Source organism: Fusarium keratoplasticum, chromosome 3 (assembly GCF_025433545.1).
Source record: "Fusarium keratoplasticum isolate Fu6.1 chromosome 3, whole genome shotgun sequence".
Lineage (NCBI taxonomy): Eukaryota > Fungi > Ascomycota > Sordariomycetes > Hypocreales > Nectriaceae > Fusarium > Fusarium keratoplasticum.
Genome location: NC_070531.1, coordinates 5,559,985 through 5,578,480, shown reverse-complemented (window position 1 = coordinate 5,578,480; position 18,496 = coordinate 5,559,985). Strand labels below are relative to the sequence as shown.

The 18,496-nt window shown below is 51.2% G+C and overlaps 6 protein-coding genes across 6 annotated transcripts; 2 read left to right on the top strand and 4 right to left on the bottom strand.

Annotated features, from left to right (window-relative positions):
• Positions 1-3,652: 3,652 nt before the first annotated feature.
• On the bottom strand, positions 3,653-5,640 carry NCS57_00504200 (uncharacterized protein; the record flags this gene model as incomplete). Its single annotated transcript, XM_053054984.1, has 3 exons — positions 3,653-3,939; positions 3,985-4,481; positions 4,532-5,640. 3 exons carry the CDS (start codon positions 5,638-5,640, stop codon positions 3,653-3,655), a joined length of 1,893 nt encoding a protein of 630 aa, XP_052917144.1.
• A 552-nt stretch (positions 5,641-6,192) lies between these two features.
• Positions 6,193-6,915, top strand: NCS57_00504100 (uncharacterized protein; the record flags this gene model as incomplete). Its single annotated transcript, XM_053054983.1, has 2 exons — positions 6,193-6,279; positions 6,331-6,915. 2 exons carry the CDS (start codon positions 6,193-6,195, stop codon positions 6,913-6,915), a joined length of 672 nt encoding a protein of 223 aa, XP_052917143.1.
• Positions 6,916-7,318: 403 nt separating this feature from the next.
• On the bottom strand, positions 7,319-8,521 carry NCS57_00504000 (uncharacterized protein; the record flags this gene model as incomplete). The annotated part of the gene is made up of 5 exons (XM_053054982.1): positions 7,319-7,546; positions 7,603-7,671; positions 7,727-8,020; positions 8,086-8,388; positions 8,438-8,521. The coding sequence occupies 5 exons, from the start codon at positions 8,519-8,521 to the stop codon at positions 7,319-7,321; spliced, it is 978 nt and encodes a 325-aa protein (XP_052917142.1).
• Positions 8,522-13,320: 4,799 nt separating this feature from the next.
• Positions 13,321-13,773, top strand: NCS57_00503900 (uncharacterized protein; the record flags this gene model as incomplete). The annotated part of the gene is made up of 1 exon (XM_053054981.1): positions 13,321-13,773. One exon carries the CDS (start codon positions 13,321-13,323, stop codon positions 13,771-13,773), a length of 453 nt encoding a protein of 150 aa, XP_052917141.1.
• A 367-nt stretch (positions 13,774-14,140) lies between these two features.
• Positions 14,141-15,526, bottom strand: NCS57_00503800 (uncharacterized protein; the record flags this gene model as incomplete). Its single annotated transcript, XM_053054980.1, has 1 exon — positions 14,141-15,526. The coding sequence occupies exon 1, from the start codon at positions 15,458-15,460 to the stop codon at positions 14,141-14,143; it is 1,320 nt and encodes a 439-aa protein (XP_052917140.1). The 5' UTR covers positions 15,461-15,526.
• A 902-nt stretch (positions 15,527-16,428) lies between these two features.
• On the bottom strand, positions 16,429-17,037 carry NCS57_00503700 (uncharacterized protein; the record flags this gene model as incomplete). Its single annotated transcript, XM_053054979.1, has 1 exon — positions 16,429-17,037. One exon carries the CDS (start codon positions 17,035-17,037, stop codon positions 16,429-16,431), a length of 609 nt encoding a protein of 202 aa, XP_052917139.1.
• Positions 17,038-18,496: the final 1,459 nt, after the last annotated feature.

Below are 18,496 nucleotides of genomic sequence, written 5' to 3'. Positions count from 1 at the left end.
ATCCCTTGGACAGCAAAATTGGCCTGCTTCATCCACGCTTCATGCATGGCATCTGAAATGCCGGTTCGTGGAATGGAAGGATGCATGTTAATATGATGCTCTGGTTTGGATGGCAGAATCGGCTGCAAAAAGAAGCTCAAGTCGATGGTTCAAAGAATCAGCCGTCTTAAGACCCAATGCTGTCAGTGTTTTGGCCTTGACATCGAATGGGTCAAGTTGAAAACATTCTAGTCGTGATTTGATTGGCTCTAGAAACTAGCAGCGCCGCTCTAGCTGAGGAGTGAGTTTTACCTAAGGTGGCGCGAAAAGAGGTTCCACCAAGCTAAGTCTTGGACTGGGACCCACCTTGGACGAGACAGCATCCATTGTTCAAGGTTGAACATGTTACTAAAGAAGATGCCGGTGATCAAGAACGCACGGTTGGGGGGATGGCGACCGGATGCTGGTCGGAGATTTCAATTTCCACCATCCCAGTTGGAGCCGCCACAACAAAGGACGAACAGCGGCTGGTGATCTGTTTGCTCTTTCCATGGAGAATTCGAGCATGGAACTTGTCACCAAACCCGGCACCATCACCTACTCCAACTCGGAGGACACGTCCAAGAGGAGTTCGACCCTGGATCTCACGTTTGTGAGTGAAAGAATCAGACACACCGTGGCACTCTGCGAGCCGATTGAACCTCCAGGTTTCAAGAGCGACCATCGCATCATCGAGACCCTGATAGGACTGCGTCTAGATCGAGAGTACAAAACCCGACGCTCTTGGGGCAAGGTCACTCCGAAGCGCTTCCAGCAACATCTTGTCCCTCACCTTCCACCAGGAGACTATCCTCTGGAAAACGCAGACGATATCCATCACTACTTCACAAAAGTCGGCGAGGCCCTGACTAGAACCATGATTTCATGCGTCCCACAGGAAACCTGTGGCCGTCGACGAAAACCACCCACTGTCCTGCACCAGATTCGTCGCACTATAGCCAGACTAGAGGATCTTCAGAAAGCGTCCCAGATGCCCGAGCACCAAGACCCTGTTCCGCCCGAGGAGCAGATTCGGCGACGTATCCAAAAGCTGGAACGGAAGAGCTGGCATCTTTTTACCGAGAGGCGGTCCGACACCCCGCGGAAGGCCTACGGTCTGGCCAAGTTGGTGCGCCAGTTGAAGCAACCACAAGAGGCGTGTCATGTGCCACCATTGCTTCACGGTGGAAAGTACATCCACCATGACAAGGGCAAGACTGATGCCTTTGTCAAGGTCATCTTCCGAGCCAACGACGACAGCAGGTCCAAGGTCGTGCCGGACCGTCCCAGGCCCAGGCCAGATGATGGAAGGCTTAAGCTCGCCATCTCACAGGACTTGAATGATGAGCAGTTGTGACAGCTAGTCAATGGTCTACCCCGAAGAAAGGCCTGCGGACCTGACGACATCCCCAACGAAGCCATTCAATTCGGCGGCGGTCCCCTTCGATACCACCTGCTCCGAGGCTTCCAAGCCTGCCTCAAGCTGGGCTACCATCCGGCCGTCTTCAAAGACTCGATCCTGATCATGGCACGGAAGTCCGGCAGAGATCCCTGCGACCCCAAAAGCTGGCGGCCCATCGCATTGCTGTCATGCATTGGCAAGCTGCTGGAGAAGATAGTGGCGCTGAGGATGGTTGCCGCCCTCAAGGATCGCTTCAAGCCAACCCAGTTTGGTGGCAGATCTACCACGGAAGCGCTACAGTTCATGCTGGCCATTGTCTATGGCGCTTGGTCCGAGTCTCGCCCCAGGGTTGTCACGTTGCTCGCTCTTGACATTAGCGGTGCCTATGACAATGTTGACAGGGCAGAGCTGCTCAAGAGGCTGGTCGACGAAAGCATGCCAGACTGGATCATTGCCTTCAACCGATCCTTCCTCTCCAACCGCCGTGCCCGCTTTCACATGCCTGGCTACAAGTCTGATAGCATCGGCCTACAGGCAGGTATTCCCCAGGGCTCTCGCCCATTTTGTTCCTCATATTTGCAGCCCCTCTTATGGAAGTGTCTTGGGACATTGAGAATTTAAGGGGGTCATTGAGAAAAGCCAAAGTCTACACCTTTTCTTACGTCGACGATACCTACCTCATCGCTGTGTCCGACAGCTACAAGGACAACTGCAGGGCTCTGGAAATCATGCACAGGAAACTCCAGCATGTCGCGAGGCCTCTCAGTATCGCGTTTGGACCCGAAAAGTACAACCTGATGCATTTCCACCGACCGAAGACAACACATGGCGGGGACAGAACCGTCGTCCATAAAATTGGTGGAGCTAAACTGACACCCGCAGACACGCTAAAGGTCCCGGGCGTTGAGGTTGATTTCCAGTTGAACTGGAATGCTCACATCGGCAAGATTATCACCAACGTCAATCGAGCCTTGGGATATCTGGCTCAGATTTCTGGAAGCACTTGGGGTCCCAGCCTGCAAAGAATGCGCCAGTTCTACCTGACCAAGATCCGGCCCATGATCACCTATGCCTGCGGGGCGTGGTTCATCAAAAAACGCCGAGGCGAGGGATATCTCAGCTGGGGTCTGAAGCAGGACCAGGTCCTAAAGCTCGAGTCTTTGCAGCATATGTGTCTTCGCCTACTCTCGGGCTCTTTCTTCATAACCAACGGCCTGGTACTTGAGAAGGAGCTACACATCGAAAGCATATGGACCGTGTTATATGCGCAGGCCACTACGCAGAGAGCAAAGGCTCTCTCTAGAGGCTGGACAACGGGATTTCATGCCATGGAGGTCATGGGCGAGGGCATGCCTGCTGGGACCTTTTCCTTCGTTTTAGACGGAGATCCTGACCTGAATCTCTCGTCCGACCTATTCGACACGCTGGTTCATCCAACCGTTGCCTGGCTGAAGGCATACAACGAATGCTCTTCTCGAGGCCTTTTTCCGCAGCCATATCAAGATATCTTTTATTTCCTGACGGCGACCTATCTGCAAGGCATCAAGCCCTTGCTTGGTGGAACCTCCTTTCTCCAAACCAACTTCAATGTTGGTCAACCCTGGGATTATAAGAAGCTGGCTGAGACGCACCAAGACTTGCCATTCTCTGCATGGAAAGCAAAATACTACCAAACAGGTCCCAGGCTCGACGTTTCTAGTCCTGCCCTGGATTTGGTCAAAGTCAAGCTCGAGTTTGTTGAGCAGCAGAGGGAATCCGACTATCTTCACTCATCACTCAACCTTTGCAAGCGTGAGAAGAAGCGCTTGAGAAGGGTGCGACGCAGGTGGGCGTGCATCGAGACCGAGGCCGAGGATGACACTGAGGAGGGACAAAGGATGCGGACCCTCTTTGGGGATGTGCACAAGGTGCCGCCCTGTATAACCAGGTTTGAGAAAAGGAGGTATCGGAAGGAGAGGCGTGCGCAAAAGGCGGCTGCGGGTGCATCACATCAGACACAGGAGGACCCGACAAACATTGAAGACACGGAGACAACGATTTTCGGGGACTTCTTTGAGCCACGGACGGGCCTGTGGTGGTGGTAGGGACATGTGATATGTGAGAGTCTGGTAATGATGAGAAAGATTGCTTTTGAAACTTGGTGGGTGGGTTCCGGGAAAAGTTGAACTTTTACAAATTGATCATTGTTTTGACTGTTCTCATGGTCCAGCTGGCCTAGGTATTCTCCAAAGCTCATGTCTCCTTTTGTGCGTGTATCGGGCAATTTGTTCCGCTTCGTTGCCGTTGGACCCGGTCCTCTCGGCTCTCAGTCTCCGCTGGCCGCTTTGCTCCGCCGGTGTTCGATATGCCCGCTGCAGTGTTTGCAACGGCTTGCTCGTTTGAAGTCCTTGTTCTAAGAAACTCTGACCGTGCAAACAGGGTCTCCAAACAGGCCGCACCAGTTGGCCGCGGTCTCCTCTGCGTATCAACCTTGGAGCTCGAGAAGCGAAAAGAGCAGGTCAAGAAATCACAAACAGGGTCTAGTCTGGAGTCAGTCCGTGCACTACAGATGTTGAACTTCTTACCTCTTTGGGTCCCGGCACGCTCTGATATCTGATACAGCGCAGACCTGTATTTGGAGTGAAAGTGGGCTCGCGATTGTTCTCGATCAGGAGCATCATTTCTCCACGGGTTCCCTTGCTTCCCATACGACCACGGTAGTCTGCCAAAGAGGACCCGGAAGAAACTGACGCCCAACGCCCAAATGTCGGTCCTACCGTCGTACTCTGAGCTTTCATGTTCTGGTGAGTGAAACCCCACTGTGCCGTTCGTTCCTGGGCGGGAAACAATAGTAGTTCTACCCTGCGGAATACTCTCTATAGAGTCGATATCGAGGATGACGGCGTGGAGACGGCGGGGAGAGAACGGTGGAGAAGACGGAGCCTCTCTGTGGCATTTGTTCAGTTGAAGGTTCCGGAGGCCAATATTGGTGGGCTTGATATCCGTGTGTACAAAGCGGTGTGCGTGGAGAAACGCAAGGCCCTGGAGACAGTCACGTAGAATTATTTCGAGCTTGGTACGACTAGCAAATACACGTCAACACTAGAGAGGCACTGCAAGGGGTCTTCTTACTGAGTTCCCTGAGGCATCTTCTCAAAGGTGATTTCGACAAATGGCTCTAATATCACGTGGAACTCATCGATTCGAGTCCCTGGCACATGAATGGTCTCGATGACCCTCAGGATGGTTGTTTGCTTCTCTGCATTGGCGAGCCTCGAGAGATTGTCCATCAGGTCAAGTTTACGACGAATAGCCTGGGCATTGTTGGCCCTGACCTCAATCGTCTTGATAGCCACCAATCGGTCACTTTGTGGATCGGTCGCAGGGCGGACACGACCAAACGAACCCATGCCAATCAAGCCTGTGACAGAATACCTTCCTATCGTTTGAGAGTTAAGCGTCGGTGTAGGGGTTGCAAGGAGAGCTTCCTTGGTCGGCTGGTCATCGCCGTGAAGAGCGTTGACATACTCTTCAAGGCCGGCTTGACCTTCGGGTCGATAGCAGTGCGGCGTGTACTCGAGAGTGTACCGGAGATCCTCAAAGGACACCGAGTTCTGTGCGTTGACGCAGCTTACATTGCTGCCGCGGGACGTCAAGGAATGGTTATTGACCGTGGTCGAACTCCCAGACTCCAGAGAAACCCGGGCTAGACGTGTTTCAGTAGAGAAAGAGATAAAAGCGTGTCTACGAGCAACTTGGCTGCTCCGGCTGGTAGTGAGCAGCAAGTCGACATTTGCTCTTCCCAAGGCCAAGTTCTTCTGGCTAAGACGTCCTACAGACCAGCCCAAGCGTTGAAGGAGGGGTGGGATGTTTGGATCGAGAAAGAAGAAGCCGGTCCAGATCCTGACGTCCTGCGAGAAGTGGTCGCTTGAGGCACCAGAGGACGGTGACGACGAGCCATCGAGCGACAATTTGAGCTGATGGTTCACGAGCCGATTAACTGCAGGGTCATAGACTTGTTCGTCGGAAAACCACACGTATCGAGAGAAGCGAGACCGGAGACCGTGCCCATCATCATCATCATTGTTATCGTTGTCTTGCTCCTTGATAAAGTCAACAACGTCGGAAAAGGCCAGTTTTGCAGCTGCATTTTCGGGGCGTAACACAACAAGAGCGTTTCCTGCAGGGGCACTCGGGCCAAGAGGGTCCCACTCTGTTGTATCGCTAGCTGGAGTGGTCATAGAAGTAGACTTGTGAGGCCTGAAGGGCTCTTAAAGTGAAGAATGTTGAGATGTTTTCACGGTTGGCGTTGAGAGGTATGGTGGGGCTGGCAGCCTAAACCCACCAAAAGGTTGTGTACACTAATGTAAAGGAAGAGATGAGGTTGAAAAGGATAACTAGAGTATAAAATTTAGAAGAAAACTCTTTAGAGCCTAGGATTTAAGTAGAGTCCTTTTCTTCTAATTTTATACCATCTTGAGGTGTTAATGTGATGTAATATTTCCATGATGCTCTCGGCATTTAGGGTAGCACGAGTCGCACGGGACTGCCGGAACGGAACAAGTTGAGCGCCGACTCACTCACGTGACTTCGTGATGCTCTTCCCCATTCCCGTGGCAGGCACTCGGGAAGATGCTCACATCAAATGATTCACCAGTCGCGCATATAACCACCTTCATAGCCCCTAGCAGCAACCATCCTCCATGTTTCGAAGTATAGCATCATATTCCGACACTCCAGCCATCTTGCTGCCAGGGACTTGATCGTCGCCATCGCGACGGGCGTCGCCGACAATGGCGACACCGCCAACGTTATCGACACCCCGTCTCAGCTACCCATGGACATTCTCATTAGCCAAGGCTCTTGAGAATAGCGTCGGCGTATGTCATCGCCACCATCGCCCTGATGTATTCTGCTGACAGTCTCAATAGCCGCTCCCGTGCCCTGTAGCGACTCAAGGGGCTGAGCTTGTTCCGCCACCGGAAACTCCAGCCCTGCGATACCCTCCCCCAGATCCAGCCTTCGTCGAAACCCTCACCGAGCGACTCGAAAAACTCGCCTGGCGACAAAGAATACGCATCAACATATATGGTGTGGACTTTGCAGAGGAATGGCCCATCTCAAGGACACCCCGGCTCCTAGCAAAGGAGGCTGCGGCTCGACGGATCGCATTCTTGGAAAAGGATTTGCATCTCGACTCGAGCTCCACCTCCGAGTCTGAGGGCGAGAATGAGAGGAGGATACTGCGATTGAAGAAGATGCTGCGGCGATCCAGGAAACAAACCCGGCCACGTGATGCTCAACTCCCTTCGCCCCAGTCGACGACGGAAGAAGAGGCAGGGGAGCAGGCTCCTGTGGGGAAGCCGTCTCTGAAGCGCAAACGGTTTGAAGCACCGTTCGCACCGAAGAAAGTCACGAGGACATGGATGGAATTGCCTGCCGTTTCCGAGATCAATCTGCCATTGACAGAACGGGGCGGAGGCTCCGACGCCGCAGTACGAGGATGGACGGACTGAACGTCGTCAGAGACGTAATGCCGATTTGACAGAATTGTTGCCGACCCTGTGAGCGCATCGAATTTCGCTTGGATGGATTGGACTTGGGTAGACAGGAGGGTTGGGTAATTAGCTACGCCTGTAAGACTTGTGTGTATTTCGTTGCTATCAAAAGCTCATGCCTCATGCACGACATAGCCTTTAAATAATACCAGTTGCGGGAGCGCTGTTGTTGTAATGCAGTTAGCAGTCCGAGGGTTTTGAACTGGTCCCGTCTTATGTTTGCAGGACATTGGGATATATAGGGATGCACCAGGTGAGTAAAGCAATCGGCCACCAGCATTTGAATGGTACTTGATTCCTCTATCGACGCATACTCTAACCGACCAACAACTCTGTAGGCTCTGATGAACTCACCCAACCCTTAATATTGTGCTGCCTCTGAACAGAACTCCTTCGACTCTGCCTCACACCAAGCCCAGAACTTGGCTGACACGCCATTCTCGCATCCCTTCTCGATGTCATCTCGTAGGCGGCCTAAGCGACCCCATGGAATGACCCAAGCTCCGGTCTTCTCCAAGGTGATATCCTTGGACCAGCCTGCGTAGAGCTCGGTATAGGCTCCGTAGACTGCCGGATGGCTCATGATATGCTACCCGGACTCTGTTAGGAGGACTACAGATAAATTGTGAATGTAGACAGGCTTACCACGAGTGCCTTGCGCATCGTACTTCCATGTCGCTGCATTTCTGATCTGAGATTCCCAGGGTTGAAGGCCTATTCTGTTAGCTCCATTGCTTCCACTGCCTTGAGTCAACTCAGGAGGACAAACCACGCTGACAACGCCATCATCCTCGAGTCTCTTGGAGAATTCTCGCGCGAGATAAAAGTTTCCAGCCTTGGATTGCCCGTAATTGACACCTTGACTGGTGTGGTTTCTCGGCGAGCCATCGCCGTCAAACTGGATGCCGTCTGGGGGCGACTGCAAGTGAGCTCCAAGGGAGCCAGCCCATGTAACGCGCACCCCTGTAGGCGCAGTGGAGGCCGTCTTTTGGAGAATGGGAAGCAACAGTTTTGTGAAGAGGAACGGCCCCAGACAGTTGGTCCCCATTTGCAGTTCGTGGCCCTATAGTCTGTGAGAAGAGTGAACTGGTGGGAGGCGAGAAAGGTTCAGCACTTGGCTCAACTTACTTGACATGTTCTGGAACCCACGGGTGGCTCGCATACACCGGCATTGTTAGTCAAGACATCGAGACGATCCTCGCGGGACATGAAATCACTGGCAGCCTTTGCGACGCTTGCCAGGTCGGCCAAGTCAAGCTCAAGAAACTCAAGACGGCCCTGAGACGATGAATTTTCCTTCTCGATTGCTGAAATGGCCGCATCAGCTTTCTGCTTGCTTCTGCCAGCGATGTACACGATGCCGTGTCTCTGATGGAGTATGCGACTGAGTTGGTAGCCGACGCCAACGTAGCCACCAGTGACGATGAAGACCTGGACCGAGATTAACCGTCATTCAATTGAATCCTGAAAATATTTGCACCTTTCCCTTTTGATCATCGAGGTTCTTCTCTGTCAGGGTGGGACCTGGGATCCAGAAGGACTGGTCAAGTGCGGGAGACGGCATGACAGAGAACAGGAATCTAGAGAAGAGATTTAGAGATGATCTGAGTAACGATAGCCGGCTTAGATTAGTATGTTAGAACCTAGGCTCCAACTTTCCACTATTTATAGACCTGTGCCAATACGACGATGGGCCACTTTGACGGTATTCACAGCGAGCGTGCCGAGGCTTGGATCAACTTGACCCTCATGTCCAACCTCTCCTTTCCAAATTAAGAAGTAAAACTCATCACCTTGCCATCATAACCTGATCTGCTCAAGACCCAGCGTTATCTCCGATCCAAGATCTCCCCGAAGCTGGTTGTGAGTCTGCGACACTTATGCAGAGTGGACGTAGCGTCGAGAATTATCTCCGTAATGCCGGCAAACATGCATTAGTGCGACGCGTGTCATTAACGGGCCAGCTCCTTGCTGAACAGAGCTGTAAGCACAGATAAAGGACTCGGGTTAGATTCACCCGGCATACGCGCCTTCATTGCCCATTCCGTTGATTCCCTCGAGAACTCTGCTCTTGATGACATGGCCATGGCCTGTTGGCACTGTACCACATGACCTGTAATAACCTGGTTCACCAAGCCGAGCTGACCTAGCATTCAAGTAAGTGGCTGCCATGGCGCGCGTTGATTGACTGATGGATTGGACAAGGTTAGTTGAAAGCCTCTTCACCTCCCACACTTCCTTCTCAGCTCGGACACTAGGCCTACAATGCAACACTATCACAGGACAACTACTCTTGCCCCTCCCAAAGAGCCTGTCTTCTACATTTTCTTTTCTTGGCATGCTGGCCATGTTGATGCAATTGCCCAACTGTCGCCCACCCATCAACCATGTCGGGCTTCGAAATATTCGGCGCCATCACCGGCGCTATAGCCCTGACCGAGACTCTCCTCAAACTCTACAACGCCATTGAAACCCGCAACGACCTGCCCGAGGCTTTTCTCGAAGTGGGAAAACGCCTTCCACTAGCCAAGGAGACATTGGAACTGGCCAAGGGGCTGACCGATGGCCTTGAAGACGAGAATCAGGAGACGCAGGCTCTCAAACAAAATCTCGACGACTGCCGTTCGAAACTGTCTCAGCTACACGAGATTTTCCAGCAAATATCCAAAGGGGACACCAAAGAAAATTCCCTCATCGACGCCTACCAGAAGGTGGTCCGCAGGCTCAAGCTCGATAACAAGTCTGGTCGAGTTGAGGCATTGATGAAGGGTGCCTTGGACTCTCTACAACTCCTCACCATGCACAGAGCCTTCAAAGATGCGATGAAGACACAAGCAGCGGATGTTTGCCAGGCGAAGGAGGAACTGGAGAAGGTGGCCATGGAGACGCCCTCGCTCCCAGACTTGCCGGAGGGGAGTCGGGGGGACAATGTCAACTATGGAGAAATCAACCGACAGTTTGCCAACTGGGGGGAACAGACTAATATCGAAGGAGGACAGTGGACTATAGCGGGATCCTATATCCATGGTGATCAGGTCCTCGGTAGGACTCCCCAGGAAAGGAGGGGAAATGACCCTTGAAGGGGTCCTAGAGCGCAGAATGACAGGACGATGGCATCGATCATGGCTAACTACTACGCGCCAGGTGATATGAACATCAACACATACAATCAGTCAAGTTAGTTTCAGATTATCCAATTGAGATGCCGTATTTAACCTGCCCTTAATAGCCTACGTGTACTCTGAACGACAGTCCTACTATGGACTCCCTCATATCTCCGTTTCGCATGTGGTGGAAAGAGTCAAAGTTCAAACAACTATCGAAGCCAAGTTTAACAGGGCCGTACAAGACTCAAACAAGCCCGCCGTACTAGTGCTACATGGAATAGGAGGTCTGGGAAAGAGTCTGATCGCTCTGAATTACTGCCGATCCAAGCATGCCCTGATGAATTATCAAGATGTTTTCTGGGTCGACGCTTCATCAAAGACGACAACGGTACAAGGTTTCAAGAAGATGGCGTCGATGTTATCAGGCACAGACAAGGTGGCTCATATGGGGCACATCACGCACGAAATGATCACTTCGGTGATTGGTGCGTGGAGTTCTCGATGGCTTCTGGTCTTTGACAACTATAACCCCGATGGTTTTGACAAAGACAATCTCAATGGCTCTGGAATTGAAGCTTTCTTCCCTAAGAGTATGGACGCACCCGGGATGCTGCTCAAGAGACTCAGGCTTACTATGCTACAGGTAAAGAGGGGCGCATCTTGATCACAACTAGGGATGGTCAGCTCGGGTGTTTCGGGTGGGACAACATTGAAATCCCAACCATGAGAAAAGAAGAAGCTCTGGACCTGTTCCTTCACTGGCGGCGCCGGACCATGGACAATTTCCCCCCAAAAGCCTCATCGGCGTGTTCGAACCTATTCAAGATGCTAGGAAACCTTCCTCTCGCAATTGATCATGTCGCTCAAGCTCTTCCGGGTCAAGACTTGGCGTCAGAGATCGATGAGTATATGAAAATGTTCAAGAAACGTAAGGGCATGGTGAGGGAGACAATGAATATTGAGGAGGGGCTGATGCTTAACTGGTATACAACTTACGAATGCTCCATCCTTGAGCTCCCTCGAGCCATAGCCAAAGCTTCTGTTCAGATCCTTACCTTGTCTGCGTTCTTGGGTGGAACCACCATCCATGGCAACTTCTTCCAACGGTACGCCTCAGTCATAGACGACAACTCATGGCTATGGATTCGGCTCCTTCGTACCACTGAAGGGGCCAAGAGATTTCGAGAAATGGTCCTCGCTCTCAGCAAGAAGACCCTGATTTTGTTACACACAGGAGGTCAGGGCTTGCCGGGAGGCATATCTTTTTCGCTTCACCCCGCCATCCGCGAATGGCTTCAAAGGAGGACGGAAGGGAATAGAACAGTGTACCTGGATCAAGCTACCAAAATGATGTCGGCATTCTGCCGTGGAATTTCAGACACTATGATCCCTTTTACGATCCAACTCGATATCCTGGTCCATCTCGATACTTGTCTGTCGAGTAAACTGAGCTCGGACAAAACAATGGAAGATTCCCTGTTGCTTGAAGGTCGAAAGCTAGGCATGGACAGGCCGATCATTCTCGACTTTGCATCTTTCTACAGGAGGTGCAGCCGCCTGGAGGATGCGAAGAGAATTCAATGGAACCTGCTCTTAGAGAGGCGCAAGGCAGGCATCCGGGATGATGACCCAGCTAGCATCAACTTACAGTTGGAGCTAGGACAGTCGCTGCGAGACAATTCAGAGATTCAGGCGGCGATAAAGTGTTATGAGGCGTTGCGGGAAAACGAGGACAAATTTGACTCGGTTCAGTACTGCCAGATGCTAATCGGACTCGCGGATACCAACGACTTACTCATGCGTCACAAAGAAGCCAGGAGGCAGCTGGCCATGGCTATAAGGCTTTTCGAAGAGGGAGAGCTGCCCTTGGTGAGGCTAGAGCCCGGACACATATTTGCGGAAAAGCAACGGAACCTGGTGAGAATGATGTTACAAAGGACAGATTCCGATGCAACAAGCCAACGGGACAACTTTCCACCACTCTCTGCGTCGCAAAAGCAATGCCATTGGCGACTCCTGGTGAAGGCGCTGATCATCAGGGGCAGGGTTGAGAGTAACACGGGCCGTCCACTCCTAGCGCATGGATTCTTGATAGCAGCAAGAGAAATAGGGGAAAGGTTCTGCGAGATCGACAACCTGACTTTGGAAGCAACAATGTCACTGGCAAGCAGCATATTAATGTCCCAGCGGCAACCGAGCAAGGCCATGGAATTGGCAATGGAGGTGATGGGGAAGACGGAAGAATGGAACGGCCCAGACCATCGCATAACGTTGGGCGCTCTGACGTATATCGGAATGATCTGGGGAAAAACAGGCCACTATTCTCTAGCGAGGAGCTGTTTCCAGACAGTCAAGGAGCATGCAAAGAACCTATTTGGCGAGACAGCCGGAGACGTGATGAACGAACTAGTCATCGGGGACACATACGCAGCGGAAGAAGACTACACCTCGGCCGAGAAGCAGTATCTCTTTGCAAAGAAGAAGAGCGATAAGCTGTCGGAGCCGATTATGGAACGGGCAGTTTGCATAAGCCTGTTCCGGGTGTACATGATGCAAGGCAGGTTTGTCGATGCTTGGCCGTTGACTTTCAAGGTTCTTGGGACATTTCCTCTTGTGGCTGTGTTGAGGGTGAACAAGGTGTTTGTGACCCTGGCGGTGTTGGTGTTGCTGAATATGACCTTGTCTAGCATTAGTAGCGGGTTTTATATTGCGATTGGAGTCTCTGGTGCTATTGTGTTGGTTGCACGGTGGTTGTAAGATTGTTGTCTCATGTCACTTTATTTGGTCTTTTCATGTCTATCGCGATCATTACATCAGTAGTTAATGATAATATGCTGTGTCCAAGTTGGTAATGGCGTGGGTTGGCGCTTGCGCTGACGGGATTGTGGGTGAGGCAATTAGACCAACTAAAACAACCGCGGGAATCATCTGCTTACAAGGAGAACATCGGCTTCAACGAAAAGAAAGCTTAAATAAATTACAAGGATGAGAATGAGTCACTGCCGATTGCCTGTGAGTGTCTGAATTGACAGTCCGTGCTTAGTGCTGACGGCGGACTTTGAATCGGGCTAATTCATCACGGACTTTTAGAAATATGCCGACCAAGGAAGGATTGATGGCTTACTACCAAGTATTTAAATCATGAGCGATCCTCGTAGTATGAAAATAAACTATCAAGCTTCTACTTTGTATTCAAATCTCATCTCGACAATTCCAAGGCTTGCCTCCAAAAACAATTACTTCACCCAACGCCAAAATGCCTACAGCAACCATCCCCCCCTTCTACAACTTCTTCTTCAAATATGTTGACCCTCTCATCGCCCTCGGAGGAGCATACCTCAACTTCTTCGACCCAATCAGCGCTGTAACCGGCATGGCTCCCAACTCGAAATACGACCCAGACCAAGTCTTTCTCTTCCATCAGAGTGGTGGCCTCGCATTGGCCGTTGCCTTTATCTCGGCCGTCCTCCCTCGACACACGACGAATGTCACGACTTGGAGAATCATTCAGTTTGCCTTGTTCCTCTCTGATCTGGCTGGTCTGAGTGGAATTGGATGTGCTCTATGGCGCCAGGGGAGGTTTGCGCCAGCGAATTGGACATCTGATGATATTGGTTGTGGAGGAGGCTATGTGTTTTTGACTCTGGTGCGGCTGCACTTTCTTTTGTATACGAGCGGAGGTGTCCAAGAAGACGTCAAGCAAAATTAAGTTAGCGAAATGCCTGGGGAATGTTGTCTCGGACAAGGGACGGATGGGCCATGTCAGGGTTCTTATCTCAATTGATAGCAATCCGGTTCCTGGCAATAAGTGTACCATGCCTCGAGACCAAGTTGAAGATCTATGAAATAAGTAAAAACTATACGTACTCATACACTCAAATCACATAATAGCCACTCATAGGCGCAACTATAAAACACTAGGAAATTCTTAGACTCGACGTGAACGACCGCTCCTAAACACAAAACCCTAACATCATAGCCCCCGAACTTGCCGTGCTATTGAGCACGATAAGAAAAGAAAAAGAGACAAGAATAAAAAAAAAAAGAGAAAAGATCAACAAATTTCTCTCATCCAGCTAGTGTGAGACACTTTGGTCCGCCAGCTCCTTAACCAAAGGCTTGAGAACCGTCTTCTCCAAGTCATCAAGAACCTTTCCAATACCCGTAAGAGCTGTAATGTCGGAAGTAGAGACATTTACAACTTCACGCTTCTTAACAACGGCCAAAAACTCCTTGACCACAAACTGAATCGCCTCCTCGTCGCTTGTCCCAGTATATTCAGGAAAAGAGTCAACCAAGGGATGAATAATCAACTGCGCCTTGAAAGCCGTGATATTCGACAGAACCAGATGCAAAGGCTTTTTCGACAACCGTTCCGAGTTTGCTATGCTTTCAAAAGTGAGAATGGTGCCCTTCAAGAGATCGTGATTCTCGTAGTCCATGGCGTCCTCGACGCGTATCCAGTAGCGGGAAATGTCGGCGACAAAGAGCATGCAGGCGCAATCATCGTAGAGATGCAGCCATCTGCTTCTTCGACAGGAATTCATCAAGACGTCGGTGATTGCTAGTGAGTAGTCGGTCATGTTGACTTGAGTCTCGCGGACCATGGATGGGAACCGATGGTCAAAGTGAAACCAGTCATGCTCGGTGGCTTGGTAGTTGGGAGAAAAGACCCTTTGCAACTGGCTGAGAGTGAAGCTGTCTGCGTCGCAGGTGCAAGTCGAAATCTTGGATTGTTCGATGCCAAGTAATTCTCCGTCTTTCTCCTCTAGAATGCTTCTTTCCTGCTGAAAAGCCTCTTGGAAGTCTGAATCCTGGCACATGGATATCAATCTTTCAGCTTGAGCTGTATCGCTTTCTCCATCTTGTGTCTCCAAAGTTTGTTGCAGCATCTCCAGCAAGTTACTCGTTGGCTCATCAGCTTCCGAATTTTGCTGCTTCTTTTCAAGCCGGTCGATTCGCTCAGTGAGATGGTTCCAGAACTGTTCCAGAAAGACTCGTCTGACCTCACACCGAAGCGATTGTTGTTCCTCCTCCGATAGCGGCTCAGACAGAAGGCGTGATTGTTTCCAAAAGATTTGCGTCTGATCCCTGTCACCCAGCAAAATAGCCCTGAAGCATCTTTGCGACCGGATACCTTCTGCCTCGAGCCACCTGTCGATGTCATCGGATCGCTGCTTTCCTTCGGTAGAATACCAAGAGGTCAAACTTGAGGCCTTTGGAATCGGAATGTATGACGAGACAGTCTCAAGAGCTGGGAAGAGCCAACCCCTGTTGTTGCCTGAGTCATTGTTGGGCAAAGTGTCTGACGGTCCCTTGCCGCTGCTCCCGGCGGTCTTATCCGTGGGTATCCGATCGAGACCCTTTTCATCAACGAGTGCAACCGTACTCGCCATGGCATATGATGGAAGCCCAAAGATTGCGGTAGTGATTGTGTCAACGCATTGAAAGAGGTTGCTGACGTGAAGTGAGGTTGCTCCCAACAGTCCTACGTTCCTAGTTAGTCTGCGGGGAAAAGGAACATGTGAAGGATTACGTAAGAACTCTATTTCCTATCTTCTGTTGTCTTTGGAATGATGGAAAAGATTCTGGCCGGAATCGTAAATAGTCTCGCTAGGTATTTGGCATTTGTCGCAACTTTTATTTCTCAGTGACTGCTCTCTCTCTGTGCTCGATTCAAGGATCAAATGCCACCGAAGAGAGCTAAACAAAGGCCTCAGCTTGGCCTGCTCACCATGCCACTATCCAATTTAGCGTGCGCTCATGGATGGGGTTGGCAACTTGTTGGTGTTGAAGGGAAGCGAGCTTGCTCTAACCACTAAGCGCTGGCCGCCACTGTTTATGCCCCAGCTCCACTTCAGCTCATCTTCAGCTTGGTTGTTCACCAACCCCCTCACCCTGTAGCTGAACATCAGGCCAGCAGTATTTCTTTTTTCTGTTTCTACCTTTCAAAGAACTGAATTCCTATTGGAATATGCGCCGTCGACTCTCGCAGCCTGTCAAACACCCATAGCTTCGTCAGAAGGGTACGGATCCTCAAGTGCATGGGGCAAAGAACACTTGTCTCAGCTGCACTGTTTGTGCCCAGTCATTACCGGTATGCCTTACTTTTAATCCTTGCCCTGGTTACTGGCATCAAGAGTCACCAAGTTGAGGATAACGTTGGCCGAGATCGGCCCGCAGGACGAGTTGAGGAGACTGTCAAGAAGGAATTGAAGGAGTCCCATGAGAGACTCAGATTTATTCAACAATTTAGTAAAGATCCATTATCATTGTCTCATTTCCTAGTTTTAAAGCTGCCAATTATACACCCAACCCCCTCAACCGTCGAATCTTCATCCCCGACCCTTTAATGAACCACCACTTAATAAGGGACGGGAGCGATAGGAGCAGCAGCGCAGTCCAGCTGGTAGTGGATATATGGGCTGTCGGAGTTGGCCTTGACCTTGCCAGCCAGCGAGACATCGTACAGTTGGCAGTTGCCACCGGTCTTGAAGCCGAAGCCCTTGCAGGTAGGCTCAGAAATGCAAAGAGCACGGCAGTCCTTGTAGTTGCCCTTGGTCTTGCTAGTATCGGCCTTGTAGTGCTGGGCCACGTTCTCGGGAACCCAGCCGACGATGCCATCGGGGAGGTTGTAGTAGTAGGTGTTGGATGTCTCGGTGCCCTCGGGGGCGCGGAACGGCAGGGTGTAGTCCCAGAGGGAGCAAGCTCCGTTGCTTCCGGATGACTTCCTCACGGCAAAGGCCTTGCAGCTTGGGAATGCCGAGCTGTAGCATCGGGCTCGACAGACCTCGGGGTCGCTGGCGCCGGTGCCGGTGAAGACGTCGATCCTGTTGCCCGAGTGGGCCGAAGATAGCATGCCGAGGGGGCCTGGGATGGTGCAGCCGCCAGGGGCGGTGGAACACCCAGCCGGAGCGGCGATGGGAGATGCGGCGGCGAGACCGACGAGGGCAGAGAGGGAGAGGAACTTCATTTTGGAGATATGGATGATATGTATCTGGAGACTACCGAGTACGAAAAAGGAGATCTACATGAGCGACTTCCGGCATTCTTATACCTCTGTCGATCTTTTCAGCTGGGGGTCGAGATGCCATCCGCCAAGCTGCCAAGCATGCAAAGGTGATGCCAAGATACATTCAAATGGTGATCTGATGCCAGCATCCTGGACCACCCACGCACATGGACAACAAATTCTCCCTCGAAAGCATTAAAGAGAAGTGCACGGAGCCCTCGGAGCCTCTGGTGAGGCTTTCCTTCAGCTGCCAAGAAACCCCCTTAAAGCTATTGACAGATAGCGCCTGTGCGGCCCCAATAGTCTCTTCCACCACCCAATCGAGACACACGTGCCCAGAATTTAAACGTGATTGTCGTGGTGTGGCGTTCCCCAGACCGTTGGGCTGGAAGGCCTCGCTTATGCATAATTGTTAGACCAGATAATGGGAACAGACGCGATTGGAGGGTGGGAAGCGAGAGGTCGCCGATTGCATGGGATCGAAGGTAGTTACCCCGGGAAATCGAGAGTGCAACCCTGGGATGGTGAAGTGTGGCATTGGCAGACAAGCACGTTGCTTTTTTATTTCTTTTCTTTTCTTCCCCTTGGTTTGCCACTGACTGATCCATACCTCCCAGATGAACTCTGCGCATCACCAGTCTCTACCATGAACCTTTAATCTTGATGATGGTTTCTTCGGCATTGAGTTTTACATGCCAAAACGTGTTATTAATTGTATTATTTATGAAAACGACCAGTGGATCCTTCTGAGAGCGTCACCAAGTTCGCACAGTGAGCCTTCAACTCTAACTTTCAGTGGTGAGTTAATCGCCGTCTACTTGATCTCAATGACCTCAATCTTTGCCCGCCCTTGCTTGACCATATCAATAACCTCCCCATTCATCAAACCCAACATGAAACAACAACCCACAAACAAGTAGTGATCGCCCTCTGGTCGAAGAATAGCAGGTTGGTTCAAGTGCGCAATCACGCACACAACATCTCCTTCCTGTACATCTGCTCCAGCCAGGCCTATGTACCCGTCTTCTATACAGATGAACTTCTGTCTATCAAAAAAGCCCCTTTTCGCAGCCCATTCTACAAAGTGTCGCTCCACAGCCTCATATGGCAGGCGTTTGAGACCATCTCGTATCATCTGCTCAGATAACCTGGGCGTTACCAGGCTGTGCATTAGCAATACGTGGTAAAGCATTTCGAGGCTGTTTTCTGTGTCCTCCTGGTTAAACAAGGTAGAGCTGAGAACGGTCAAGAGAGGTTGGCCGTTGACATAGGTCGGTCCGTGGCTCGCTAGAAAGGACTCGAACTGAGTTGCGACCGTCCTGGCAAAGACGTCGAAGGGATGGAGATTCAGTGGTTCCTTGTCGCATGATGAAACAGTCTGCACTCTGACTGCGGTAACCCACAGGCTGTTGTCTAAAAC